The 22,592-nt window shown below is 52.3% G+C and overlaps 1 protein-coding gene across 22 annotated transcripts in view; it reads left to right on the top strand.

Moving 5' to 3' along the window:
- Positions 1-17,813: 17,813 nt before the first annotated feature.
- The window catches only part of Eph (Eph receptor tyrosine kinase), a 51,162-nt gene continuing 46,383 nt past the window's right edge, over positions 17,814-22,592 (top strand). For 19 of the 22 annotated variants that reach the window (XM_076534919.1, XM_012284129.2, XM_076534922.1 and 16 more), the window contains exon 1: positions 17,814-18,123. In XM_076534919.1, the coding sequence (XP_076391034.1) occupies positions 17,994-18,123 (130 nt within the window). In that variant the 5' untranslated portion in view covers positions 17,814-17,993. The remainder of the gene's footprint in view (positions 18,124-22,592) is intronic. The other 3 variants (XM_076534932.1, XM_076534936.1, XM_003702866.3) reach the window with 1 other exon arrangement.

Below are 22,592 nucleotides of genomic sequence, written 5' to 3' on the forward strand. Positions count from 1 at the left end.
GCTGATAGCGTATTAATAATACCGAGAAACGCAATTACGCCGCGGTCGGCTCTTATCTATATTCATTATCAACGTCGCTATAGATAAGGGGCGAAGGAATCTCGTACGGCACAATTGGATTCACCTGGATCAATCCCATATTCCGTTCGTCTTTGTCTCCGTTTTCATTTTTTCTTTCTTCCATTCGGCGAGTAGCTTCGGGCAAGTGGGTTAAGTCAATGTTCGAAGGAAGACGATTTAAAAAGGTCTATTACCGAAGCTTCCACTTCTTCTTCCCTCGGCCGGGACCCGTACTTTTTCTCTCTTTCTTTTCCGCCGCTACTAGCGAGCAGAGCCGGTCGATAAGGTCGAACGAGCCTCCGACGATCGCGATACCACCAGCCACTCGTTCGCGAGCAACTCTCGAAAGGTTAATGATTCCGAACTCTGACGAACGTCGAAGAAAAGATGAAAGGAAATAAAGTACGTGGCGTATCCGTATACCGAGCCTCGATCTACTATTTATACGCGCACGCACCCGATTCGACGTCGTCGTTATCGTCGTCTAACGGTACCCGCGGCTCCTCTATTTGTTTATAATTATCGTCGACCAAGGTTTTGCGGCGAAAGCGTCTCGTGCCGGTTAGTTAGGCGTGATTTACGTTCGTTTTTACGGTATCGCTCGTTTGCTCGGAAACTCGACGGATCAAATCGGACGTTGCTTATTTGCGACACCGGCAATAAAATTAGGAATACGTTCCGGCTGATTTATACGTTGTAAATTATTCGATCAACGGTCGGTGAACGTTAGCCGACGCGATAAGAATCACCAAAGTGTCGCTCCTAGATCCGTGTGCCCGGAGTTAATCAGGGGTCCTCGAATTCTTCGAATACTCTGACGAAACGGTACAGAAATCGTGAAAACGATCGCTCGTCTTTACTTTATTTTTCGAGTGGAAATAGTTAAGCGAGGAGGAAAGCGTATTTCGCTTGTAATGACCGTCACTTTGGATGTCGCGATAGAGTCATAAAGGAGAAGACTAGTTTGCCCTAAACGCGACAGTCGATAGGACACGATCCGCTGTCTCTTTCGAGATAGACAGATAAACGAGACGTCGTTATCGTTTATCGAGGACGGGGTTAATTTCGTTTGCGGAGGGAGAGGAGGAAACAAAAGGTCGATCGAGTGAATCGAAGCAGGACGGTGGACAGGGTGGCAGGAAAGGCTCGAGAAGCACGGGAGCAACGGGTCCATGGGAAGATTGAGAAATCAGGAGCGTGCATACGAGAATGTGTGCCGCGTGCGTGTATTCCCCCCTTCTGGTTCTTCTTCTCGTTCGCTGGCAGGATATATACAGAGAGGGCACGTCTACCTTCCTATCGGGCGGCTACATTAGCCTTTGTAGATAGCGCTAAGTGCCCCTGGATATTTCCAGGCCTGCCAATGCCAGCGGATCAACCGGATATCAGCCGAGTGGTACGTGCAAGCGGTTCCTCGTCACGAGCCGAGCGGTAATAACTGTTGCCTCTGAAACAACTTCTTTTTAGAAGGGTCGCGTTACTCGGGATACGACACGAGTCGCGTGGTGTCGCACGGAACATCGAAAGAGGAATTCCGATCGAAAAACGTGGTTCTCCCGTTCGCTCGTGGATCGCGGAGCTAATTGAGACGATGGCGCGAAAAGTTGCCTCGTGCCGAAGAAGAAGAAACAACTGTCGAGACCTCTCCCGTATCGGCGATGCATCTCGGGGCTGAACGGTTTGACGGAAAAATATTCGCGCATCGATTATGCTAGGGTACTAATTATCTTTGGCTGGGAATGAAGCAACGTTGGCCGCTGATACGCGTATCAGATCGAATTTTTGCCGATTTGCAATTAGACACGCGACTCGTTAGATGTCAGCGAGTCGATAAAGTACAATAAAACCGATCGGAAGGTTAATGGCTATCGCGGGAAGATCCTTCGTTCTTGTCAATGTATCTCCGCTAGAAGGACCGAGTCTGGCGCGAAGTAATAATTTGTACGCGTATCGCGGCCGACAAAACGGGTGGAACCTAATAAACGTAATGACAATGTCGTGCATAGAGAAATATACGTGTCACGCGTTGCACTGTAATTTCGTATGTAAAACAGCTCCATTGTAACCGGTGTCCCCGTAGTTACGTGTCTACGAACCCTCTTCCTGTCCCCGGGCGACCGCGATTCTACGACGCCCTGGACGCGATAATGCTCAGCATCGTCGCGGACGACTGGTCGTCCCCGTGTCTTTTTACCCTCCGCGAGGGCTGACCCTCCGCCTCGCCACCTCCTTTCTAGACTTACAACCCCGAAACGAAGCATCCCTCGGCGAATGAAAGCTGCACCGTGTAAACGTTCGACGAGCTTGTTTCGTTAAAGCACACGACGAGTCTTTGTGCGTCCGCGTTTAATCTTCGAGAACGAAGAGCCGTTGTTCGAAGCGACGAGGAAGCTGCGAGGAAACGGAAGGAGGAGTTCGTTTACCGAAAAACGATCGAATTATACGTAAACGGGGAGATAGCTTTGGTCGAATAAATAATGAAACCGGTTCCAGTTAGGGTGATACGTATTTTTCTGCGGCGAAACTGGTACACGGTTATTCGCGATATTTATGTAACCGGCGCCTACCGAGACACCCCATTGCCCTAATGTTGCCGGATAAACCAACAAACGCGCAAATATTATTTCACGCGTGCCCGCGCGTATACACGTACGCTAGATTGCCCCGGAAATTCTCCAAACATTTCGCTTCGGTGCTCCCATTGTAGCCGCGCAATCGGAACAGGAGGGGTGGGTTTGTCGTTTAAATAAATAAACCTGCAAGCAAGTTCCCAGTGTAAACGCCGTTCGCATTAACGAGCTTGCTCCTCTCCGCTTGCCTCCGCCCTCTCTCTCTCTCTCTTTCTCTTTTCCGCCCTCTCTGGTCAGAGCAAAGTTGCACGCGCGTCGAGGGCCGTGCAAGTGGTTGCTAGTTTGCTTCTCGTATCTCGTTACCCGGAAAATACCGCGAATTTCGAGGAAAAATATGTACCGTATCCGTTTATTCGATCGATTCTCTACGGTCATTTTAATCGTCGATATATCCTTTCGGCGAAACTGCGAATCGTTTACATTAATCCTCTGTAAACGAGATCGGAAAGATTTCTAACGATTCGTAATGAATTTATGGCGGCAATTAGGAAGCGAGCTTGCCATGTACCAGCGTACGATGATTCCGCTTTGGGCAACTATTATTGGAAGCGCGCGTCGTAAAGGTACGGACGTTGCTCGATTCGAAATAAACCGCTGTAAAAGGGAGGAAAAAAATAAATAACACGCCCACATTTTGCCAGCCGATGCCTCGAGATTTTCGGCTAGCGTTGTTCGGGATCGTCCCGGCTCGCGGAACATTTACAAGGAAAACAAACGGCGGGTGGTGCGCGTGGAGAAAAATCGAGAAGCTACGACGACTCGTAAAAGTCTCGGTGAAGTCGTAAAAACTGCACCCAGACCGACCAGCTTCGAAGCTGTAACGCGATGCAACGACGAGTTACGAGTTACGACTTCTTCGACGATATCCGCGGCCTTTCCGACACCGCGTCTTCGCTTTCACTCTTCGTCCAACGAAAGAAACGGATTTCGTGGAAGCGAACGTCCAGCGGGAACTTTAACCTTTCCTTCCGACTCTCGTTTCACGGAGATTTCTCCGTCTGGAATTTTCCTCGAATTATCGAGTAATTCGGTTGTCTCCGAACGTTTCTTTCGCGTACCAGCTGTTTCTAGATCCGCGTTAAAAGTAACTTTTACGAGGCCCCTGGGACCGGTGCGACGCGCTCACGGATGGGTCCCCGTCCCTGTGTTTGCGAGCAGAGGCAATTCAGACCACGTATACGCGATCACTCCCCGGTGACTCGGTCTATTTTCGAAATTCCATCCCTCCGGCCAACCCCAAAGTGCACTCTCGTGTAGCGCAACGCGTTACAATTACTTTCCTTTTTCGCTGGCTCGCCTTCTTCCTCGAAGAACGGGCCGGACCGCGGCGTCCAAATAATCGGCGTTCGAAGCTCGTGTTCCTCATCCTCCGGCTTCGCCTTCCTCCTCTTCTCCTTCTTCTTCTTCTCAGTTTTCTCCGGTCCGTCGCGTCGGTTACACGCGAGTGGTGCTTTGAATATTCTTGCGATTTGGGGACTCGTTTCTTCTGTTCGCCGGCTCTCTATCTAAATACTCGAAGGTGGCTCGTAAATATCGCGAAAGTTTGCAACACGTTCGAGCGGTACGCTCGATTCGCGAACATCGCTGACCCCGCGTGCATTTTTAATTTATCTGCGAACATCTGCCGCCTTATAACGCCCAGGGCCGGCGGTGCGGAGCGGCGCGGCACGACGTACCGTTGCCGTAAAAAGAAGAGGGGCGTTTCAATTTATATTCTCAACGTTGTTGCGGTAGAGTCGCCGCGAGAACACGAGCCGACGAAACGAAAACGAGTTTGGTGCTTTACAAGTCCGCTACTTCGGGTGTCTCGTAGGAATTTTAAAAGGGCCGATTTGTCATAGTTTCCGGCATCCCGCGCGAGAGCGTACATCCTCGAGCGGCGATCCTTAATTGGGAGACGCTAGATGGCGAAGCAGCTGAGCAGGACACGCGGAGGGAGGGCTAAGAGAAAGAGATCGAGAGAGAAAGAAAGAGAAAAGGGAAAGAAGGATAGTTTATTTTTCCAGTAATTAAAAATTCGAACATCTCACCGGTTCGGCTACTATTTCCAGGCCTCGATTAATTATCGCCCGGAGTGCCTTTCATTGTCAGGATCATTCATTCGTGGAGCCCATTACGCGGTAGGACCGAAAAAGGGAAGGAAGAGGAGAAAGGGCTCGTGTAAAAAAGGCGACTCGAAAGGTCTCTTCTCGCACCTTCTACCGATCGTAAGGCACGGCCGGCGTTCGTTCCAACGAACGTGACCGTAGACGCGAAATTGCGCAAAAAAACCTGCCAACTGGTTGCATTTAATTTCTCAGGGGAGTGCTGTTCGATCTTTGTGGATCGAGACGCGTTTCGCGATTCATAATCCAAGAAATCGGTGCTATTTCTCGGCTCGCGTTCGATTTCGAGCACCGATATTCTCGATCGGACATTCTCCGCGATCCTTCTTATGCGCTCGTCGATGTCTCCGAAGAGGCGCGGCGCGGCCAAGTTTTCGGACGAACAGCGAATACGAAAAAATGTGCACGCGCGAATGGCGAGACTTTCAGCGACGCATTATCGGCCCACGTCGACACGAAAGGAGAACAGAGTGCGGAGAAAAAGCATCGGTCGTAGAAGGAGAGAAAAGAGGCTGGCATATTGTAGTGTCCGTGCATTAGCGGGACTCCGGCACGCTGGAGTATATCATTAAATATGAGAGCCGCTGAGTCGGGAGCAGCTCGATCGTTTCTTTTTTCGTTTTCTCGTCCTCTTACCCTTCCCCGGTCCACCTTTCTTCTTTATCCTCCCTCTCCTTCGAGCATCTCCCTTTCTTTCTCCGTTCTTCTCGTTCGCGTACTCTCGCTGGCTCTCTCGTTCCCTCTCACCTGTAAGCTCGGCGTTCCACCGCCTCTTGAAACAGCGCTTTCCTTCTCCGTCTCTCTTGCCTTTACCTTCTAGCTTGCCCTCTCCGTACCACCTTTTCTTCGTTCCTTTCCTTCTCGCTCGAACCGACTTTGGCGTACCTGAGTCTTCGCGGTCTCCTCTCGTTCTTCTCTCGGAAACTTTTTTCTTCTCTCGGCGTCTCCTTCTTCCTCCATCGGCGTCTCTCGTAATTGGCGTGACATGCTCTCTCGGTCCTTCGTTCCTATGGTCGGCTCGCGGGAGAAACGGAGCGTGCAGACGACGGACTCTTCTCTTCCACTCCGTGTTCCACCGTGTCCTTCGTCCTCGGGGCTCCGCGATGCTCCTGCCTCGCAAGGTTGCCGCTGCTTCCGTCGATCTCGAATTATAGATTTCCGACCACCTTTCGATCGTCTCGGTTCTCCTTAACTCGATGGGACCTTTTTGTTTTTAACCTCGTTCATTAGAAACAGAAGTTGCTTCGCGAGAGACCGCTCGTTTTGCATAGAAACGCTCTCGGGTTTTCAACGTTTCCTTGGAAACTGCATTCATCGGATCGAGGGGTGCTCGAGAACGGGTCCGATGTCTCGTACCTGCTTAAGATCACCGAATCTTTTCTTCGTCTCGCGATGCAATTATTTCGACGTCCGAAGATTCGCGCTCATCAACGATATCTCTCGTTACCGCGATGGAAAAGGATTTCAGAAGGAAACCGTCGATTATGATCGAACGTATTACGCGAACGAATCGAACCGGACTGTCGTGACCTCCTTTCTGACCGTAAATTATGGCTTTGCATTATTTCTCAGTCCTACGAGGGCCGAAATCCTCGAGACGCGTATGAAAAAGTTAGAATCGCGATGAAACTCAAACAGCGGACGAACGCGTCTCGTCCGATTGGAGGCGCAATCGATGCTCGCATTTCCGATAATTGCGTGATCGATCCCCAGGATTCTCTTCTCTTGCACCTTTTCCGGTTTCCGGGGCTCCCTTTTTTTTCGGCTCCTCGACGAGGGAATATCGGAACCGATAGCTCGTCCGACGCGAATTACGCCTCGTCGGTCGGTCGACATTATTTAAGCGGCCGAGTCGTGCGGTTATAACCGCGCGTACGCTTTTCCTCTTTCTACCTCGTTTCCCTTCGTTCCCGTCTCGTTCTACTCCCTCTCGTTTCTCCAATTTTTTTCTCTCTTTATCGTTCACCGACACCGTAGGACCGATGGTCGCGCGCGTATGTACGGTCGGATGCAAATCGATGCCAATCGAGGGGAAAAAAAAGGATCGGACGCCTCGATAAACTCGGGAAAATCTCCGACTCCCTCTCTCTCTCTATTCCTCTCTCGCTTTCCCCTCTTTCTATCGTTGGTCCCCTTCAATCACGCTCCGATCGTTTCGCCGGAAAAAACGCTTTCCAGCTTGGCGTAGACCTATTAAATTGCACGGCAGTCGAATAGAACGGTATTGCGATCGCGATCGTTCCTCGTTCTCGGAATAATTCGTCGTGAAAAATTGATTACGTTGTCTGGCTTGCAGGTCGAGTCCTGGGGGCATTCTTTTTTTGCTCCTCTTTTTTTCTTCCCTTTTTTTCATCCGGGCGACGAGAAAGGATTACGTGGGAATTCCGTCGGTCTTCATTATCGTCTTAAGTGGGATCGTTCGAGGCCGAACAACTGAGATATGGTGGTCGAAGAAGGGGTTGAGATCTCTCGAGTTGGGAAGACGCGCGCAAAGTAGACGGTAATCTCTCTTCCGGTCTTGAGATTATAACGAATATCCTCCGTTCGAATGACAGCTTTAGCCCGATAAAATATCGCCCCATTAAAATTAATACGAGGTTTTTCTGGCTTCGAGTTACGGTGTCGCGGCTAAAAGAAGGGATCTCGTTAATCGCGTTCTTTTTTCTCGTCATTTTTTCACGGGAAACGGGCGCCTTCGAGAGAGAAAACTCTCTACGACGAGATTAACTCGAGAAATTGACTACGGCTCGTGAAGCGATTCGAAATCGAGCGTGAAACGCGTTCGAATCGCGTCGCCGCGTACGCTTCTCTTCCCCGAGAAGCGGTAATCGTCGTCGGACGATGCGACCAACAAGAAGAGGAGAAGGAGGAGGATGGCAGAAGGGTGTATCAGCTGTTGCTTTCCTCTTTGGCCTCCCGCGTGCTCGCGTTCTCGTCGCGGACCCGCTCCAGGTCATTAAGAATCCATTAAGAGTTTTCCAAACTCGGGAAACTAAATATAAACTAGCAGCCGCGAAGCTGGCAGGTGGCGTCTCGCGAACAGACGGTCTACGAGGCGAAAGGAAACATTTGCGGTGCCGGGGCGTCTCTTAGCTCCTACGGAAGCTTTCGTGATTCCGGGCACGTATGGTTTCGTGCCCGGCGATGTCCGCGGCGTCGACGTGTTTTTCCAGAAAATGACATAACGCGCGCGATGCTATAGTTAGATCCAGACGAATACGCGGAAACGAGCCCGACGAGATTACGTGCCTCCGAATACAACGAAGAAAATTATATCCATTGCGAAATACACACGTACGCGCTTAACGTACGTCGAGGAAGTTTAACGTGCCCTCTCTCGTGACCCGCACAAAAAGGTATGCAGTCTGCGTTACGATCATCGTCTGGACACGAATTCGTCGAGCTCTCGAAATCTGTCGAAGCGTAGGTCGGTTTAGAGACGCGAACCATCCGGAACGATCTTCGAGAAAGAGCAAATCGATGACGAGTGAAAGTTCACTTCCATCTTCTCGTGATCGGCGCGACGCCGACAATCGAGCCGAGCGAACGAGTCTTATCTAGCACGAGGTGAAAGTCTTCCCGGGTCCACGGCGCTGGTTTAATTGAAATCCGAAAGGCCTTCAAAAGCCAACGGCGTACAAGATCCTTCTACGACCACTACTTTACGCTGCCACGTTCTCGTCACCGTACACGTCCCTCTTTCTCATTCCCGGAGGATTAATCATCTATTCACGTGCACGGCTGCTTTTGTCCTTCGACGACAAACTCTTGGTTATATTCTCACGATTCTCGACCCAGAAACATCCGCCGGAGTACGGTATCGCGATGCGCTCGTCTCCCGAGAATACCTACTCGCCGCGGCACTGTTTCTCTTTCGCAATTTTCTACGCGTTGCATCGCGTTTTCATCGTGCCCGCGAGCAAAGAGTTCGTTGATCCTCTCCCGTGGTCGCCGCCGCGTGTATTCGGAGCGAATCGAACTCGACGCGTCGCGAACGCCCATCGAAATTCCTGCGGACTCGCGACAACGATGCTCGTAAGCGGCAGGAGCGGTCTTCGAAGTCGTTAAAGTTGCTAGAAATTGTTGGTCCGTGTTCTCGCGGAACGGTAACGAGCGTTAAGCTCGTTGCACGCGAGTCCCTGGTCGTTCGCCTTGACGCGATACCCCTCGCGGTCGCCGGAAACGCCTCGGTACGCGTTCCACGGCAGCTAAAAGGAACGCGCGTGCCTCGAAACGAGCAGATCCAGGGACAATATCGTCCCTTTTACGTTCACGTACGGATCTGTCGTAGCAGGAGCGCGGTGTCAGGTGCGTATCACCTACAGCGATTCGAGGCAACTTGACCTCGACGTAACCATCGTTGGCGAGCGTACGATTAATGAACGGTTGCTCGTTAATGGGACGATTCCCCCATTGTGGATCGCTGGCCGTGCATGGGGCTGCGGGCGGAAACCCCATGCTGCCTTTGCTTCCTCTGGGATGAGTTTGACGCACGGATCGTCCGTGGGACCCCCTTTACGATTCACCAATCTCCGTGTTCCCTCTGTCGCTTCTCTCGTGGACACTTGGGTGTCGTTTGCGGGAAACATCCTCCGAGCGATCTCGTTGCGTTCCCGTCTGTGCTCATCGAGGAGATTGGAGGGTGCTCGTTTCCGAGTGTGTGTCTTGTACACACGGTTCGTCGTCAGACGGCGCGGTTCATCGATGATCCGTCGAAAACGCAGCGTCATTATCGTCGTTCCGCCCTTTGTTTCGCGACCACGGTTCAATTTCCCGCTCGCATATTCGCGCGAACTTGTCGGTTCATCGACCGCGAGCTTTGAAAACTTTTCGTGGCTGGTATTCGAAATGAATTTTTATTGAGACAAAAAAAAAACGAAAAAAAAAAAAACAGAGAGAGAGGGACGAATAGAACGAAAGAGATGGGAAACGCGAATTTGCATCGCTGCTTCGCGCGCTACCGTCCGTATTAAAATTCAGCGAGTCGAACCGGTTCGTCCCTTTGTCAATGGCACGGATTTATCGCGTAGAAAATTCATCCACGGAAATATTCGTTGGAATTTTCAAACGAGTTACTATATCCCTCTTTGATAGGTTCGGCTCGAGGATCTCGTTTTCTTTTAGAAATCTTTCGTCTTGCAGTAATTCTCTGCGGAGCTTACGGGGCAAGAAACGCGTCCAAGATCAAGCAGGGGATCAAACTATCCGCTATTCACGATTCAGGGTGTATTTACCGTACGGCAAGAGTTCGAAGGTCGAGCCCTCGTCTGGAAGAAGAGCAAAGCAAAGCCGATCGGTCAGCAGGATACGTCTCCGAATCCCCGAAGGGATCTCGGGGAAAACACGGCGTTCAGGGACCTTCCATATGTCACGGGACGACGCTACCCCAACGTCGGAACTACCCTCGTACAGTGTCCATGATCCGCGAAAAAATGCGGCTAGATGGCGAGAAGAGAAAAAAAAAAGCCGAGAGAGAGATAATCCGGAAACGACGATGAGAATTCCAGGACGAATCGCTTCCCGTCGCCAGCCTCTTTTCCAGCAGTTTTCTGCGACAAAAGAAAGGAAGGAGGGGGCGACGAATTTGATCGTTTCTCGTGGGAAGAAAATAATTTCGAGGATGCGCATTGTGCGGAATCGCGCGGCCGTTACGGCGGACGAGCCTGATAATGCTTCGGGCTAGAAAACAGAAACGCTGTCCTTTGAAAGATAATTTCGTCCGAAGGAACTCCGGCGACGAGCAGAACGAGGGAGAGAGAGACGAGACCGACAAAAGCTTCAAACTTTCCAGTCGAGAACTTTCGTTCGTTCGCGTATTTATTGGATAAAGTAAGCGCGCGTCGTCGTTTCGAGGGCCAGAGACGACCTCCGCTCGTACTTGATCCTTCGTTAGACGCAATTTAACTTTAAACATTAATATTCCCGGTAATTAAAAAGCGTGGGACGAGCTTTATCGTGGATGGGACATCGGGAAGGACGCGCGAAGAAAGTTGGGAAATCGAGTATTCGATTTTCGGAACGTATCGTCGCGATCGGCGGTACATTCCGCTAAGCAGAATTGATTGGGTCAATTTGCATCGCGCTGACGCGGCGTACGACGCGAAGAAAGATACGCGCGAGCTTCGTAAGTTATTGCTGCGTTATAAATTCAAATTGCGTGCAAGCGGGCGCCGTTTAAGATTCTAAGAGGATTAAAATTCGATTCCCCCACGGTTACGGCTACCAGCTCGCGCGATATTAATGTTGCTCGTTGAAAAAACATCCGACCGGCAATAAACAGGCGGTGTAACGACGCGCTGCAAACTGCTCAGGGTGGTCCGGGAACCCGCCGCGACTTCGTTCCGTTCGAGGCGTTCGAGGAAGTTATCCGCTTGTTCCAAATATAGAGCAAAAGATCCGCGAGCCGAATGCCAAACGTCGAGAAAGAAAAAAAAGAGGAACGAAAAGAAAAAGAAGCGGCGGAGGCAGCGGTAGGAGGGGCACGAAGGATAACTGGAGCGAGAGGAAACGAAAGCCATATGGCCCTCTCGACGAGGAACGTGCCTATACGATAGCTAGAAAGAAACGCTGCCCCACGAGGAGAAAGGGGAGGATCCGTGAGGGAAGTTTGGGCAACCCTCGGTAAAATATAGGGCCACTAGGCCTCGCGAGTAAAGTTACGAGGCACGCGAGACTCTCCGCGGAGAGCGTTATTGCCGCAAAAGACACGAATACATCAGCCGTGCGTATCCTCCTCCTTCTGCTTCTTCCTCGCGTGTCTTTTCCGATGGAAAACGCGTTCCTGACATTTAACGTGGCCTCGAGGCGCGAGAACGACCAACGGCTTATCGACCAGATTAGAGACGTATAAATTACGAGCGCTGTTACGAACGGCAATCCCACGCCTCCCCGCCGCTTTCTCTTCCTAGTTTCCCTTTTTTTTCCCTTTTCTCCACGGATCACCGGGAATCTTTGACAGCAGCGATACGCCACTAATGGTTAAACTATTTTGACGCGCGCGATTCACCGTACTGGCTGACGTTTGTCATCGCGACAAGATAACGAGAGAAACCTGACTTACCATTAGCCTATCGTCTCTACCACTCTTCTTTCGAGGCGACTTTCGTATAATTCTTCCTCTATCGCGTTCTTCCGTGTTTCTTTTTCGTCGGTGACCGGTAGCGGTGGCGAAATCCCGATAAACCGTGGTGGCATGTTCCGTTGCGTCGAGGACAGCGAACGAGCGGAAGGGACGGGAAGACACGACGGGGCACCTCGGGATCGCGTGACTGATTCCTGATGGATTCGTCGAGCCGGCCGGAGAACGCAATTAACTTTATCATCGACTCCGCAATTCGCGTACCGAACAAAGTATCCGATAACGCGTTTGAAATTTCGTTCGTTCCGCTCCTCGTTTTATTTCGCGATCGAGGGAAAATCTAATTGCGAGAGAGGCGCGAGAAAAATAGACGGATAAGATCGTTATCGCGGAAGCCTAACGACAATTATCGGAGAAGGTTGGTATTAGAGTTTCGTTGTTTTGCGCCGGTACGCGTTGTTCGTAAGTGACTGTTTCCTTTGCGTGAACCGCGAGTTCGTGCTCGTACGCCCGAGTTCCCATACGCTGTTGGCAATTTTCGCGTTCTCTCGTGTAATCTGTAAGCAGAACGGCCACGCGGAGAAACGGAATCTCGAGTCGCGTGCAATCGGTAAATCGAGGAAAGAAAAATATGCTCGGCTAGTTGGGGTTCTTGAAAGGACTGTTTGCAGCCACTATGGTTAGCGGCAGGTAAATCAGCAAAAGCGAGACAAAAGAAACCTTCTACACGCCGGATTCGCTTAGCTGCCGAGTTATAATTATCGTGTACGGTGCGCCTCGATATAACGCTCCATCGGCTCTAATGACTCGTACGTTCTTAATTAAGCTCGAAGGCGAATCGATCCTTCTTCGTTTCGAATCGAGGCTCGCGCAACGTTCGCGGAGTTTCGCGCGACTTACTTTCACCCGATGGAAACGAGCAGCGTGTAATCGATTGCGAAATACCCTCGGTTCTCGCCGCGTCGATAGCGCGCCTCTATTTCCACCAGCTACTCGAACCGACGAAACGTATGTACACGTTGCACCGCGTACAATTATTGCGCGAGCGGTTTCATGGGAAATTTCGCGTTTCCGCGGATTAACGGCCGGCAACGCGTTACCGAAGCCCGGTATCTATCGATTTCGCGAACAAGATGACGTTTCCGAAATTCGAGACGAAAATAGCGAGCGTAGGTTTTCGACGACCGTGAACGAGTCTAACCAGACGTTGAAAAAACTTTATTATTCTCCGTTCTGTCGTCTGGTTCGTAGTTTCTTAGCGAGCGCGGTAGGGAACGTTCTAAATTCAAAGGGCTGTTGTTAAATTCGTACTACCAGATAGACCCGCCGCGGCAAAACTCGAGAACGGCGAGCAGAATCCTTGGAAAATAAATCTAACCACCGTGCATTCGTTGTTTCTCTTCGTTTTCGTTTTTCCCTCGTCAGAAACGGAGTTTGTCTCGACGACGATGCACGGTCTCTCGCGATATCGAGCAACGGAAGGAAAAACTTGAAGGGAGAGAAAAATACCGTGTTCTCGTTCGAAACGGTGCCCAAATAGTTTCGGAATAATAGAAGCGGGCATCGTCCAGAACACCACTATCGCCCGAGGTATAATAATTTCGGCGAACTTTCTTTCGTTCTCTCGCCCATTTCGTCCGGTATAATTTTTTTCCTTCGTCCCCGAACTACGAGTCTATTCTTCGTTGCGTTTACGAGTCTCCTCGGATTCGAAGTAAAAACCTTCGTCGCCCTGTTGGACATCCCTCTCGCGTTTCTCGGTTCTCCGGTACTTTTCGTCTCTACCGAGTGTAGTCGTGAAATAAATCCGTATATTCCGGAGGGTCTTAAATTCAACCGGAAATAGAATTTGTCCCGAGGCGGTCACGGAAGCCAATGGCGCGAGCAAAGGAGCAAAGAAACTCGAGAAGACCGGAGAAATCGAGAACGAGAGAAAAAGCTGTAGGTACCCATCGAGGGAATCCGTAAGGTTGCGCGAACCACTTGGAAGTCGGGGGAGGAGAAATAGTGGAAAGCTTCCACGCGCCGACTTTCCTTCGGAAACATCATCGCCGAGGAAGAGAAACGTTCCGAGGGTAGGGGAATTTAATTTTCTCGCAGGAAAACGAAAACAAACCCTGCTGATTTACGATCAGGATCGAGATGTTAAAATATTCGCGCTGTATTTTACGAGGGTACGGGCGCGCGGCGATCGTACTCGTCGACGCGGCGAAACGTTTCGGAGCTTAGAAAGAAAAGGTGGTACGGGCAACGCCGGTGTTTCGGGTTGGATTAAAATTTTAAATATCGGTGTTGCGTCTCGTCCGCTTAAGCCCGCGCAAGGTTCAAAGGACGTTTTATAATGCTCTCGGTGTAGACGGGAGGAAAAAGAAGAAGTGCTCGTTAGAGGTAGCGGTGAACGTTGCGCGGTCTCGGTTGCACCTGTTCGAGTACTATTAGAGACGGCTTAAAATTTTCACGAGCCTCTCGAGGCCAGGCTTCTCCGGTTGCCGAAATCTGCAATTTGGCGGGATCCATCGTAAGCAGGTACTCGGAAAGAAAGTCTACGTTGGTAAGAATAGAAAAAGAGGCGAGGCCTTTGCACGTTGAAGAAGGTGGCCAACCACCTCCCGAGTGGACGACCCGCTACCAGACGATCCTCGTCGCGTTTATATACATCTGCTTCGAAGGAGCCAAAAGTAACGAAAACAAGAAAAAAAAATGCGAAATCGTGGCTTATCAAAGGAAGGCTAGATACTCCTCTCCGCGCTTCTGTCAGGCATCGCTCCTCGAGTGGTCTTCGCTTTGTCTCTTTTTCGCTCTTACCTTCTCTCCTCTCTCTCTCTCTCTCTCGCTGGAGAGACGCGAGGCTGTTTTCGGCAATTGCTACCGGGTCTTGTCAAAAACTTGAAAGAGAGAGGCTGGTGAAAAGAGGCACTACGGATTTCTAGCTCGGCCGAGCCGCGGAGAAGGCGGTGGGAGGAGGCTGAACGAGAAGGACGAAAAGAAGAGGGTGAGAAGAGAAGGAGGAGGACATCTTAAATTTTTTACGAGACCACTCGTGAGCAATGGCAACGGAAGAAGGCAAGCACCGTCCGCGTAGACCTAGGAGGCGCTGCACAGTTACCAGCAGCGTTTCACTGAAGTCTGCAATTTCGCGGATGCATCTTGGCTCTGGTCTGGCTAGGGCAAGAGAACGCGAGGGAAGGAGAGGAAGGTCTTTGCCCGCTTTAGAAGAACTCCTAAAGCGCGCCTTCCACCTCCTTCTCCCTCGGTCCACCTTCCCACTCTACTACTATATTTTGGTACTCTAGAATTTCGTACTTCCTCCACGGCCCTCTGTACTCTTGGCCCTTTCCTCCTCGTCTTCGAGCCCCCACCCCGTTCGTCTCTTCTTTCTCTTCTTTTTTCGCTCGTTCCCTTTTCTTTTTTTTTCGCCTCTCTCGTCTTCTCTCCTCTTTCATCCTTCTCTTTCTTGCAACTTCATCGCCTCGTCTTTTCTCCTCCCTTCCTGTCCGTTCTTTTCGGCTCTACCTTCGTTCTTTCGTCGCCTCGTCGTTTTTCCCCCGTTCGTATCTTTTCCTCGAAGAATAGCGAGAAGGCCGAGAGACCAGACTCTGCGGCTTACCGGAGCAAAAGAGACCAACCTAGAGCTTGGTCGAACGAAGACGGTCGCGAACTGCTTTTCTCTTCGTCTCTCGGCTCCGTCTCTCTTCCTTCATCCCCTGCTCCGTCTCTTTCGCTCGCACGCGTTCCATCTCGCGTTCTATGTGTGCCCCAGAGGAGGATAGGGTGAAAGAGAAAGAAAGACGGATAAACGCATGGTATTGATCCCGAAACCCCTCGCTCCTCGTCCCATCGCAGCTACTACCCCTTCCACCGCAACCCCAAACTTGCGTTCGGTCTCTCTCTTCCTCTTCCCCTTTTCTTCTCGCTTTTGGCATTTCTCCCTTTTAGACTCGACTAGGATGACTGGTTCGACTACTAGCGCGAATTTCGCTCGGTCTCAGACCGCGTATGTGTAACGCGCGCGACGCGAGTCGACCTTGAACTTCGAGTTACTCGCCGACCACGTATCCCGCCACGCTTTTGTCGTTCGCAGACGTTCCTTCGAACATCTTATCCTCCCGGCGTTCGAACGACGGCGAACACCGTGTTCGACGCGATTCATGCGAACTGCATAGTACGCTGAATACACGGTGCCGGAGCGTAGAGTCGACAGGGTAAACACCGGTCTCGCGGTGATCGATACTCATCGAGGAAATGGATAGACGGCTGCATAGAAGTTTACGATCTTCGAACGCGTAGTACGTCTGTCTGATGTCGCGTCGTTTGGCACGCTTCGGGGCATATCCGCGGAAACGATGATGCTCGCGGAGTTATTCGACTTGACGGTACAGGTGCCAAACGAGCGTCGATCGTGGCCGTTAAGACGAGTCTCGAGGGCAACATTCGGTTCTCCGGAATCGTCGAATACGCTCGATCGGCGTCGCGACGGAGGGAGAACGATCGGTCACGCTCGCCACAAAAGAAGTTGGTTTCCACTCGATAAATCTCGGTACACGCGAGGTCTCGTCGAGGGCTACGAGTTTATTCGGCACGGGTGGTAGACTACTCTCGGCGGTCTGCCGAAAGTAAACCACTCGGTAAAGCCGGGCAAAAGCGTCTCCAAAGTTTCCCGTTTGACTCGGGCTTTAACTCGATCGAAGCTTTGCCCGTCGTTCTTAACCTCCGACGTCCGACACTGCTTGTACGCGTCCCCTCTTCTTATCCTTTCTGCTCGGATCGCAGATTTCACCCGGCACCTTTATCCCTCTGTATCGTCGAACGCGTTACAACGTTGGCTGCTTTGCAACCCGTATTTTCGCCGCTTTATTTTCTCCCTTCCGCGTACGTTCGTGTAGCAGGTAGGAAAAGCGGCAAAGCACGGTGATCGTTCGAAAGCCCGTGCGATAAATACGAAAAGTTTTTAGCGGATCGCTTAAATCGCGGGCCAAAGTTTGGCGACAAAGCGTGTCGTACGGAGAGGAAGGGGAAACGATAAAACGAACGCCACGCTAGTTGAAACGTCTCGATCGTCGAGCGAGTACGGAGCAGAGGCGAAAAACCAGCGCGCCGTTGTTTCCGTTTAAGGATGTCATTAGAGACTCGCTTCGTATTCGCGCGAAAAGAGATGGAAATAGAGTCGCCGGTCTATTCGGTGGGTAGAGGTCAGGGAGGAGGGTGGTAACAGGGGTAGAAGCGACCGAATGGGGAAGGATATTTCGCGGATTTTAATTAATGCGGTTCATCTTTGTCCCTTTCAGAGCAGGCAGCCCGTGGTGGAGTCGCGCGCGCGCGCGCGCGAATCGCGTCTGCGAGAAATTCAGGCAGGCGTCGACGGAGGCGCGAGAGAAAGCAGCAAAGGTGAAAAGGACAGAAGAGAAAAAGAGGATCGCGACGACGGAAGAGTAGTAGGAGGAAATGCGACGAATCTCGGCTCGTCATTAAGAGAGTGGCAACCCTTTGTGGACGAAACGACGGGGAAAAATCGAACGAGTTTCTGGCTGTTGTACAGCAGCCGTAGCAGAGTCGTACGGCTTCCGGTTCCAACATCGACATCGACGCGAATAAATGCGGCCAAGCGTCGCGGTTCTAGTCCGGCAAGTCTGGAGGAAGCCAGAGACTGATCTCGAGCAGATCAACGAGCAACTTTTGATCGGCCTATGATCCGTACGAATGGCGTAAGAGGAAGCGAGCTCGCGAGACTCACGAACGAACGACCTACGTAACGGCGAAGAGAAAAGGGTCGACGAGACGGTGGACTTTATCCGAAGAGAGCGAGAGACTAGTTTTCGGAAGGGCCACGCGGTGCATCTGGAAGGGTCGCGCGACCTGGAGCGGCAGCAGGAGGAAGAGGAAGTGGCTGGGGAAGCGGGAGGTGGAGGGGGAGGAGGAGGAGGAGGAGGAGGAGGTGGCGGTGGTGGTGGTGGTGGTGGGTACGAGGGTGGTTGTTGCACGTCGTCGTCGCGTGACGTGCGGAAAGAGCAGACGAAGCGTGGAGGAGGCATGCGGAGGAGAGAGTGACGACGCTGCCGGTGCGCTGCAGCCTCGCACGGATCGTGAGAGGACCGGCGGCCCCACGGTGGGGCTGCGATAAGAATGGCCCCCTTCAATATGGCGGGCGTAGCAGGCCTTCTAGCCACCTGCGCCGCCGCTGCTGCTTCCGCTGCCCACCTTCTGCCGTTGCTGCTGTTGCTGATCTACCCGCGAGGGACTCACGCGGAACAAGGTAACCTCCACGCGTCCTCTTCTATCCTTTACAGTTTTACAGCTTCGGAAACGTCGCGGGAACGCTCTCGTCGAGGATCGTTTCTCGAGTCGCGTCCCGTACACGCTGCACTTTGTTCTACGCGAGTATCATAAACCGGATCGATGCTCGGGACACGATACGCGGAATGCGATCGCGACTCTCTTCGCTGTGTAGGTACGACTGGCTGGACGCGTCCGTCGATTAAGTCGTAGGCTGGCTACTCGCCACCGCTCTCTACTCGTATCCGTCTTGGTATCTCGAACGATTTAGCTGGAAAGCCTTTCTCGATTCGACGCGCCAGCCTTTTCAGTCGTACGCCCGACGACGTAATTGTTGCCTTCTGCGAGAACGTCGAGATACGCCGCGTGTATTTTTATCGGGACCGGTGCGAGGTCGATCGAGAACAGATATCGCCGGCGTCGATCGTTTGCTCGTAAATAACTTAATTAACGTTGCACCGGAGGCTAATAGGAACGCTATTTATCCGAGTCACCGTTCGCTACCCCTCGAGGTTATCCCGTCGCGACGCCCGAGGATCGTCGCTCGATCCCATTCGTCGTCGTCGCGAATCGAACGCGTCGCGTCGTTTCAAAGGCACGATTATTCGCGCGATACCGAGATATCGTCGCGTATCGTGTAGATTAAATACGAGTTCCGCGTGTTTACCGACTCGCGCGAATCGATACTCGTCGATACGCGTTCCGTTTCGTCGCAAGATGCAGGGTAACTAACCTCGTGCGAGGGAACTCGTTCCACGTCGGCGGAAGACTATGTATATTGAACGTACGCGACTCGATCGTAGCTCCGATATTTGCCGAGAACTCGATCCGACCCAGTCCCTCGAATATTTACTCGTCCTCGGGAAATCTGGCGCAAAGAATATCTTCCGTGGTCTCGAGATAGCGTCGTTCGAAAGAGACGCGTTCCAATTATTTTTTACGGGGGTATCGTGATTCGGAGCCGGGTCAGAAAATCGATTCGACCGGTGTGGGAACCGAGGGCTTTTTAGGTAGGGCAGGTTGACTCGAAAATCGTCGAGGTAAGCTATCCGGAACGTTTTCCATATTTATGTCGAAGAAAAAAGTTGGCGCCTCGGGGTGTCGGATGGCTCGTCTCCGCGCCCCTTCGGCTCTGCGTCGACGGAAATAACGATAATTTCGTAATGTGGGCCAATCTTCCGAATTGCGGGATCGTTCGGGATGTGCCGAGTGTGTCGGTAGTTGGAGCCGCGGCATTAAAAGGGGATCATTCCGAGACGCTTCGGTCAGACAGGAAGGAAGGAAGACGCGACGAAGGAGGCGAGGGATATAGGGAGGCCTCTCCGAAATTGACCAGCAAACTCGGCAGTGCCTGTTTACTCTACGTGAGTCGATTTCCGAACGAAAGGCCGTGCTTCTTCGTGCCTTTTTGGATGCGCGATGCGTTCTTCGCGATATTGGCCGTTACGGCCGGATCTCGCTTTCCCCGTAGATTCTCATCGCGGACGTGACGTTACCGTTTTCGAAAAACCAACCGAGGCAATTTCGTCAAATTTTAACGTTAATCTATCGACGTTTACGCCCACTGAATATCTGCTCGTAGACTATTCCGTTCTTCCCTCTGGTCGATCCTACGGTACACTCGCGGCAAATTCTTGGTTCGCGATCCTTTGGGAGTTGGCTCCGTACGTAACGCGTTTAATGGAACTTGCCAAGGATACGCGTTCCCAGTGGACCGTGTCGGCGCAACGGAGACGGCTAACTTCGTTTCCTTCGACCTGCGCGAAACCCGAGCTTCTCGTTATCCTTGCCTATTCGATATCTCCGCTTTGCGTCTTGCTCTCGACTTCTCTCCCGTTACATCTCTGAATTTCATTCTTCGAGCACGGTCCGGAGAGGTCGACTACTCGTATTACGGTATCTGCTCGTTCGTTCGCTCGTTCGTAAACACCGATTTACCACGAGGATAGAAGCCAGGCCGCAAAGCGGATTCGCGAGCACGAGAGCCTGCGAGCGAGCGTTTCCGATCAGATTCGAGTCGATATCAATTTTTGTCGATGACGACCCGACTAATTTGGCTTCTCCGGTTTCTTCCGTCGAATCGGACGAGCTCCTCGGGGATTCGATCGAACGGCACGGAACGCGGTGACCGAAATTCTATTACTTTTCGAAGCGACGAGCGAGCCACCGAAAGCTCTGCACGGTTCGTTACGCGTACGCGTACTCGCTTAGAACTCGATTACTTCGCGTTTCCACCCTCTCGAGGGTCTGTCCTTTCGATTTCCCTTTAACCGCAGACCGTGACGCCGATCAAACCGACGGATTCTCCGATCCAATTTCGAGTGGCGCGCTTTATCCTCGTTCGTCGAAAAACGAATTCGGAGTAGAGACAGAGGAGCGGGGGCCGGGAGGAGAAAATCGAATCGAATCGAGCAGAAGTCGCGGTCAGGGGTCCACGGCACGCAAAAGCCGGTATCGCGAGCTACGGCGGAGCAGAAGCTGGAGCAGGAGCAACGACGAGCGGCAAGAGAGAAGTCTTCGGGAGCAGGTCGAGTCAGAGAGGCAGTCCTCTCTCGAACGAACTCGATTGCCTCCACGGAAAGGCAGAAAGACTCGTTCGAGTTCTGTCGGTGGCTTCGAGAGCCTCGGATATCCCTCTTTCTCTCGATTCCCCTCTGCTCGGCTCGGCTCGGCTCCGCTCGATCGCCGCTTCTCTTCCTTCGTCCGTGTCGCGGCCGCGTATCCTCGTTTCTCTGTCGTTCTTGGTCGACGGGGCCACGGTGCGAGCAAGAGACTCGGCAACGCCGCAGGAATGCCCGGCCAGCCCACCTCGTGCATACCTGTACAGCCTACTACTTCGGTCCAGGTTGCGGCCGTACCAAGCCTGCCAGTATCCTATCGAACCGACAAGGACGGACCGAAACTTGCCCCCTGCCAGTCGAGCGACGAAGAGCCGGCCATCGAGTCGGAAAGAGAAAGAAAAGAGCGGCGCGGCCAAGCAACGTTCTCTCCGGTGCGTGCTGCTCGTCGTCGTGCTGGTCCCTCTCTCTCCAGAGAAAGACGCGTTTGCGTGCACTCCGCTGTCTCTTCTCGCGAGAGAACGTCGTCGCTCGTTCGCGTACGTGTGCCCGTTTGCGAGTTCGCGTCCTTTTGTACGCGTCTATGGGTGCGCGATGCCCGCGGATCTCGCCCCGCCGCGGCACACCGAGAGGGACAGAGAAAACACCTTACGGTTTCGCCAGGTGTGTGCGCGCGCGCGCGCGCGACCGAGCACGAGCAGCGAGCAAAAGATTATACGGACGAATGTAGGCTACTCTCATTGACCGAACTCGAGAGGAGCACGGCTCCGCTTCGAGCAACGGGGACGAAAACGAACGGAGGGAGAAACGCGAGACGAGAGAGGAATCTCGAGACGATCGAGACGATCCTTCGCGAGGAAACCGCCGACCGACCGACCGACCGACTGGCTGACTGGCTCCGTTCGTTTGCGCCATGACGCGATCCTCGATTAACTCGAACGTCCGCAGGAATTTTCGAAACGGTACCGCAACCGTGTACAGTTACCTTAATTCCGAGGGATCCGATCGTTTCGTTCGCGACCGTATCTCGACCTTTTCCGCTTTTCAAATTCGCTTCCGCTCCGCCGTCGTTTCTCTTCGTTGCCTCTGTGATCCGCCGAATCGATTTAAATTTTCGATATCCATCCCTCGCCGGGGGCGCAATATCCATCCTCTCTATCTGCTCACAAAGGTGCGGTATAACGGAGCCAGGATTAAAAATCAATGTTTCGACCGAAAACCTTTCGGGTGCCGCGTCCGGTGCATCGGACACGACCGCGTCCTTTGTTTTCAACGTCGATCTCGTTCGATTTCCAGGCAATCGTATCCGTCGATGAAAAAGAGTCGTCGCGTCGGTGGCGAGCAACGCGGTCTCTTTGAGAACGCAATCGTTTGTTCGACGCAAGCTGGGATCGCGGGAAAACCATTGGCAATAAACGTTGCGGCGATTTGCTCTTTATCGCCGGACGAGTCACCTACAGAGAATGCCGTCGAGTCGGTGAAAGTATCCGTCCCTCCGCGATTCCTCGTTGCCCCTAGTTTTACCCGTCAACGTCGCGATTGAAAAGAATGTCGAACGAGATACGAAATCGTCGCGGTTTCGACAGACACTCGGGGCAGAGCGGGCAAAACGTATCGGCTCGAAGTGCCGGTGCTGGGCGTGTGCGTAACCCGGCGCAAAACGAGCATCGCGCGAGACGAAACGCGATATGCACGCACCGGGAACACGAGTGAGCATAAATTTTAATCGCCGAGAAAAATCTCGAGCGAACGAAACGGAGAGAGCTGGAGGCTGAATAAGGAAAGGAGGAGACGGGTATAGGAGATACATGTATAGAGAGGTTAGGTATGCCGGCGAGTAAGACGCGTCGAGTAGCGGGGCTTTCGAGTACGGCAACGATCCGATGGAAGC

The sequence above is a fragment of the Megachile rotundata genome, chromosome 8 (genome assembly GCF_050947335.1).
Source record: "Megachile rotundata isolate GNS110a chromosome 8, iyMegRotu1, whole genome shotgun sequence".
Classification (NCBI taxonomy): Eukaryota; Metazoa; Arthropoda; class Insecta; order Hymenoptera; family Megachilidae; genus Megachile; species Megachile rotundata.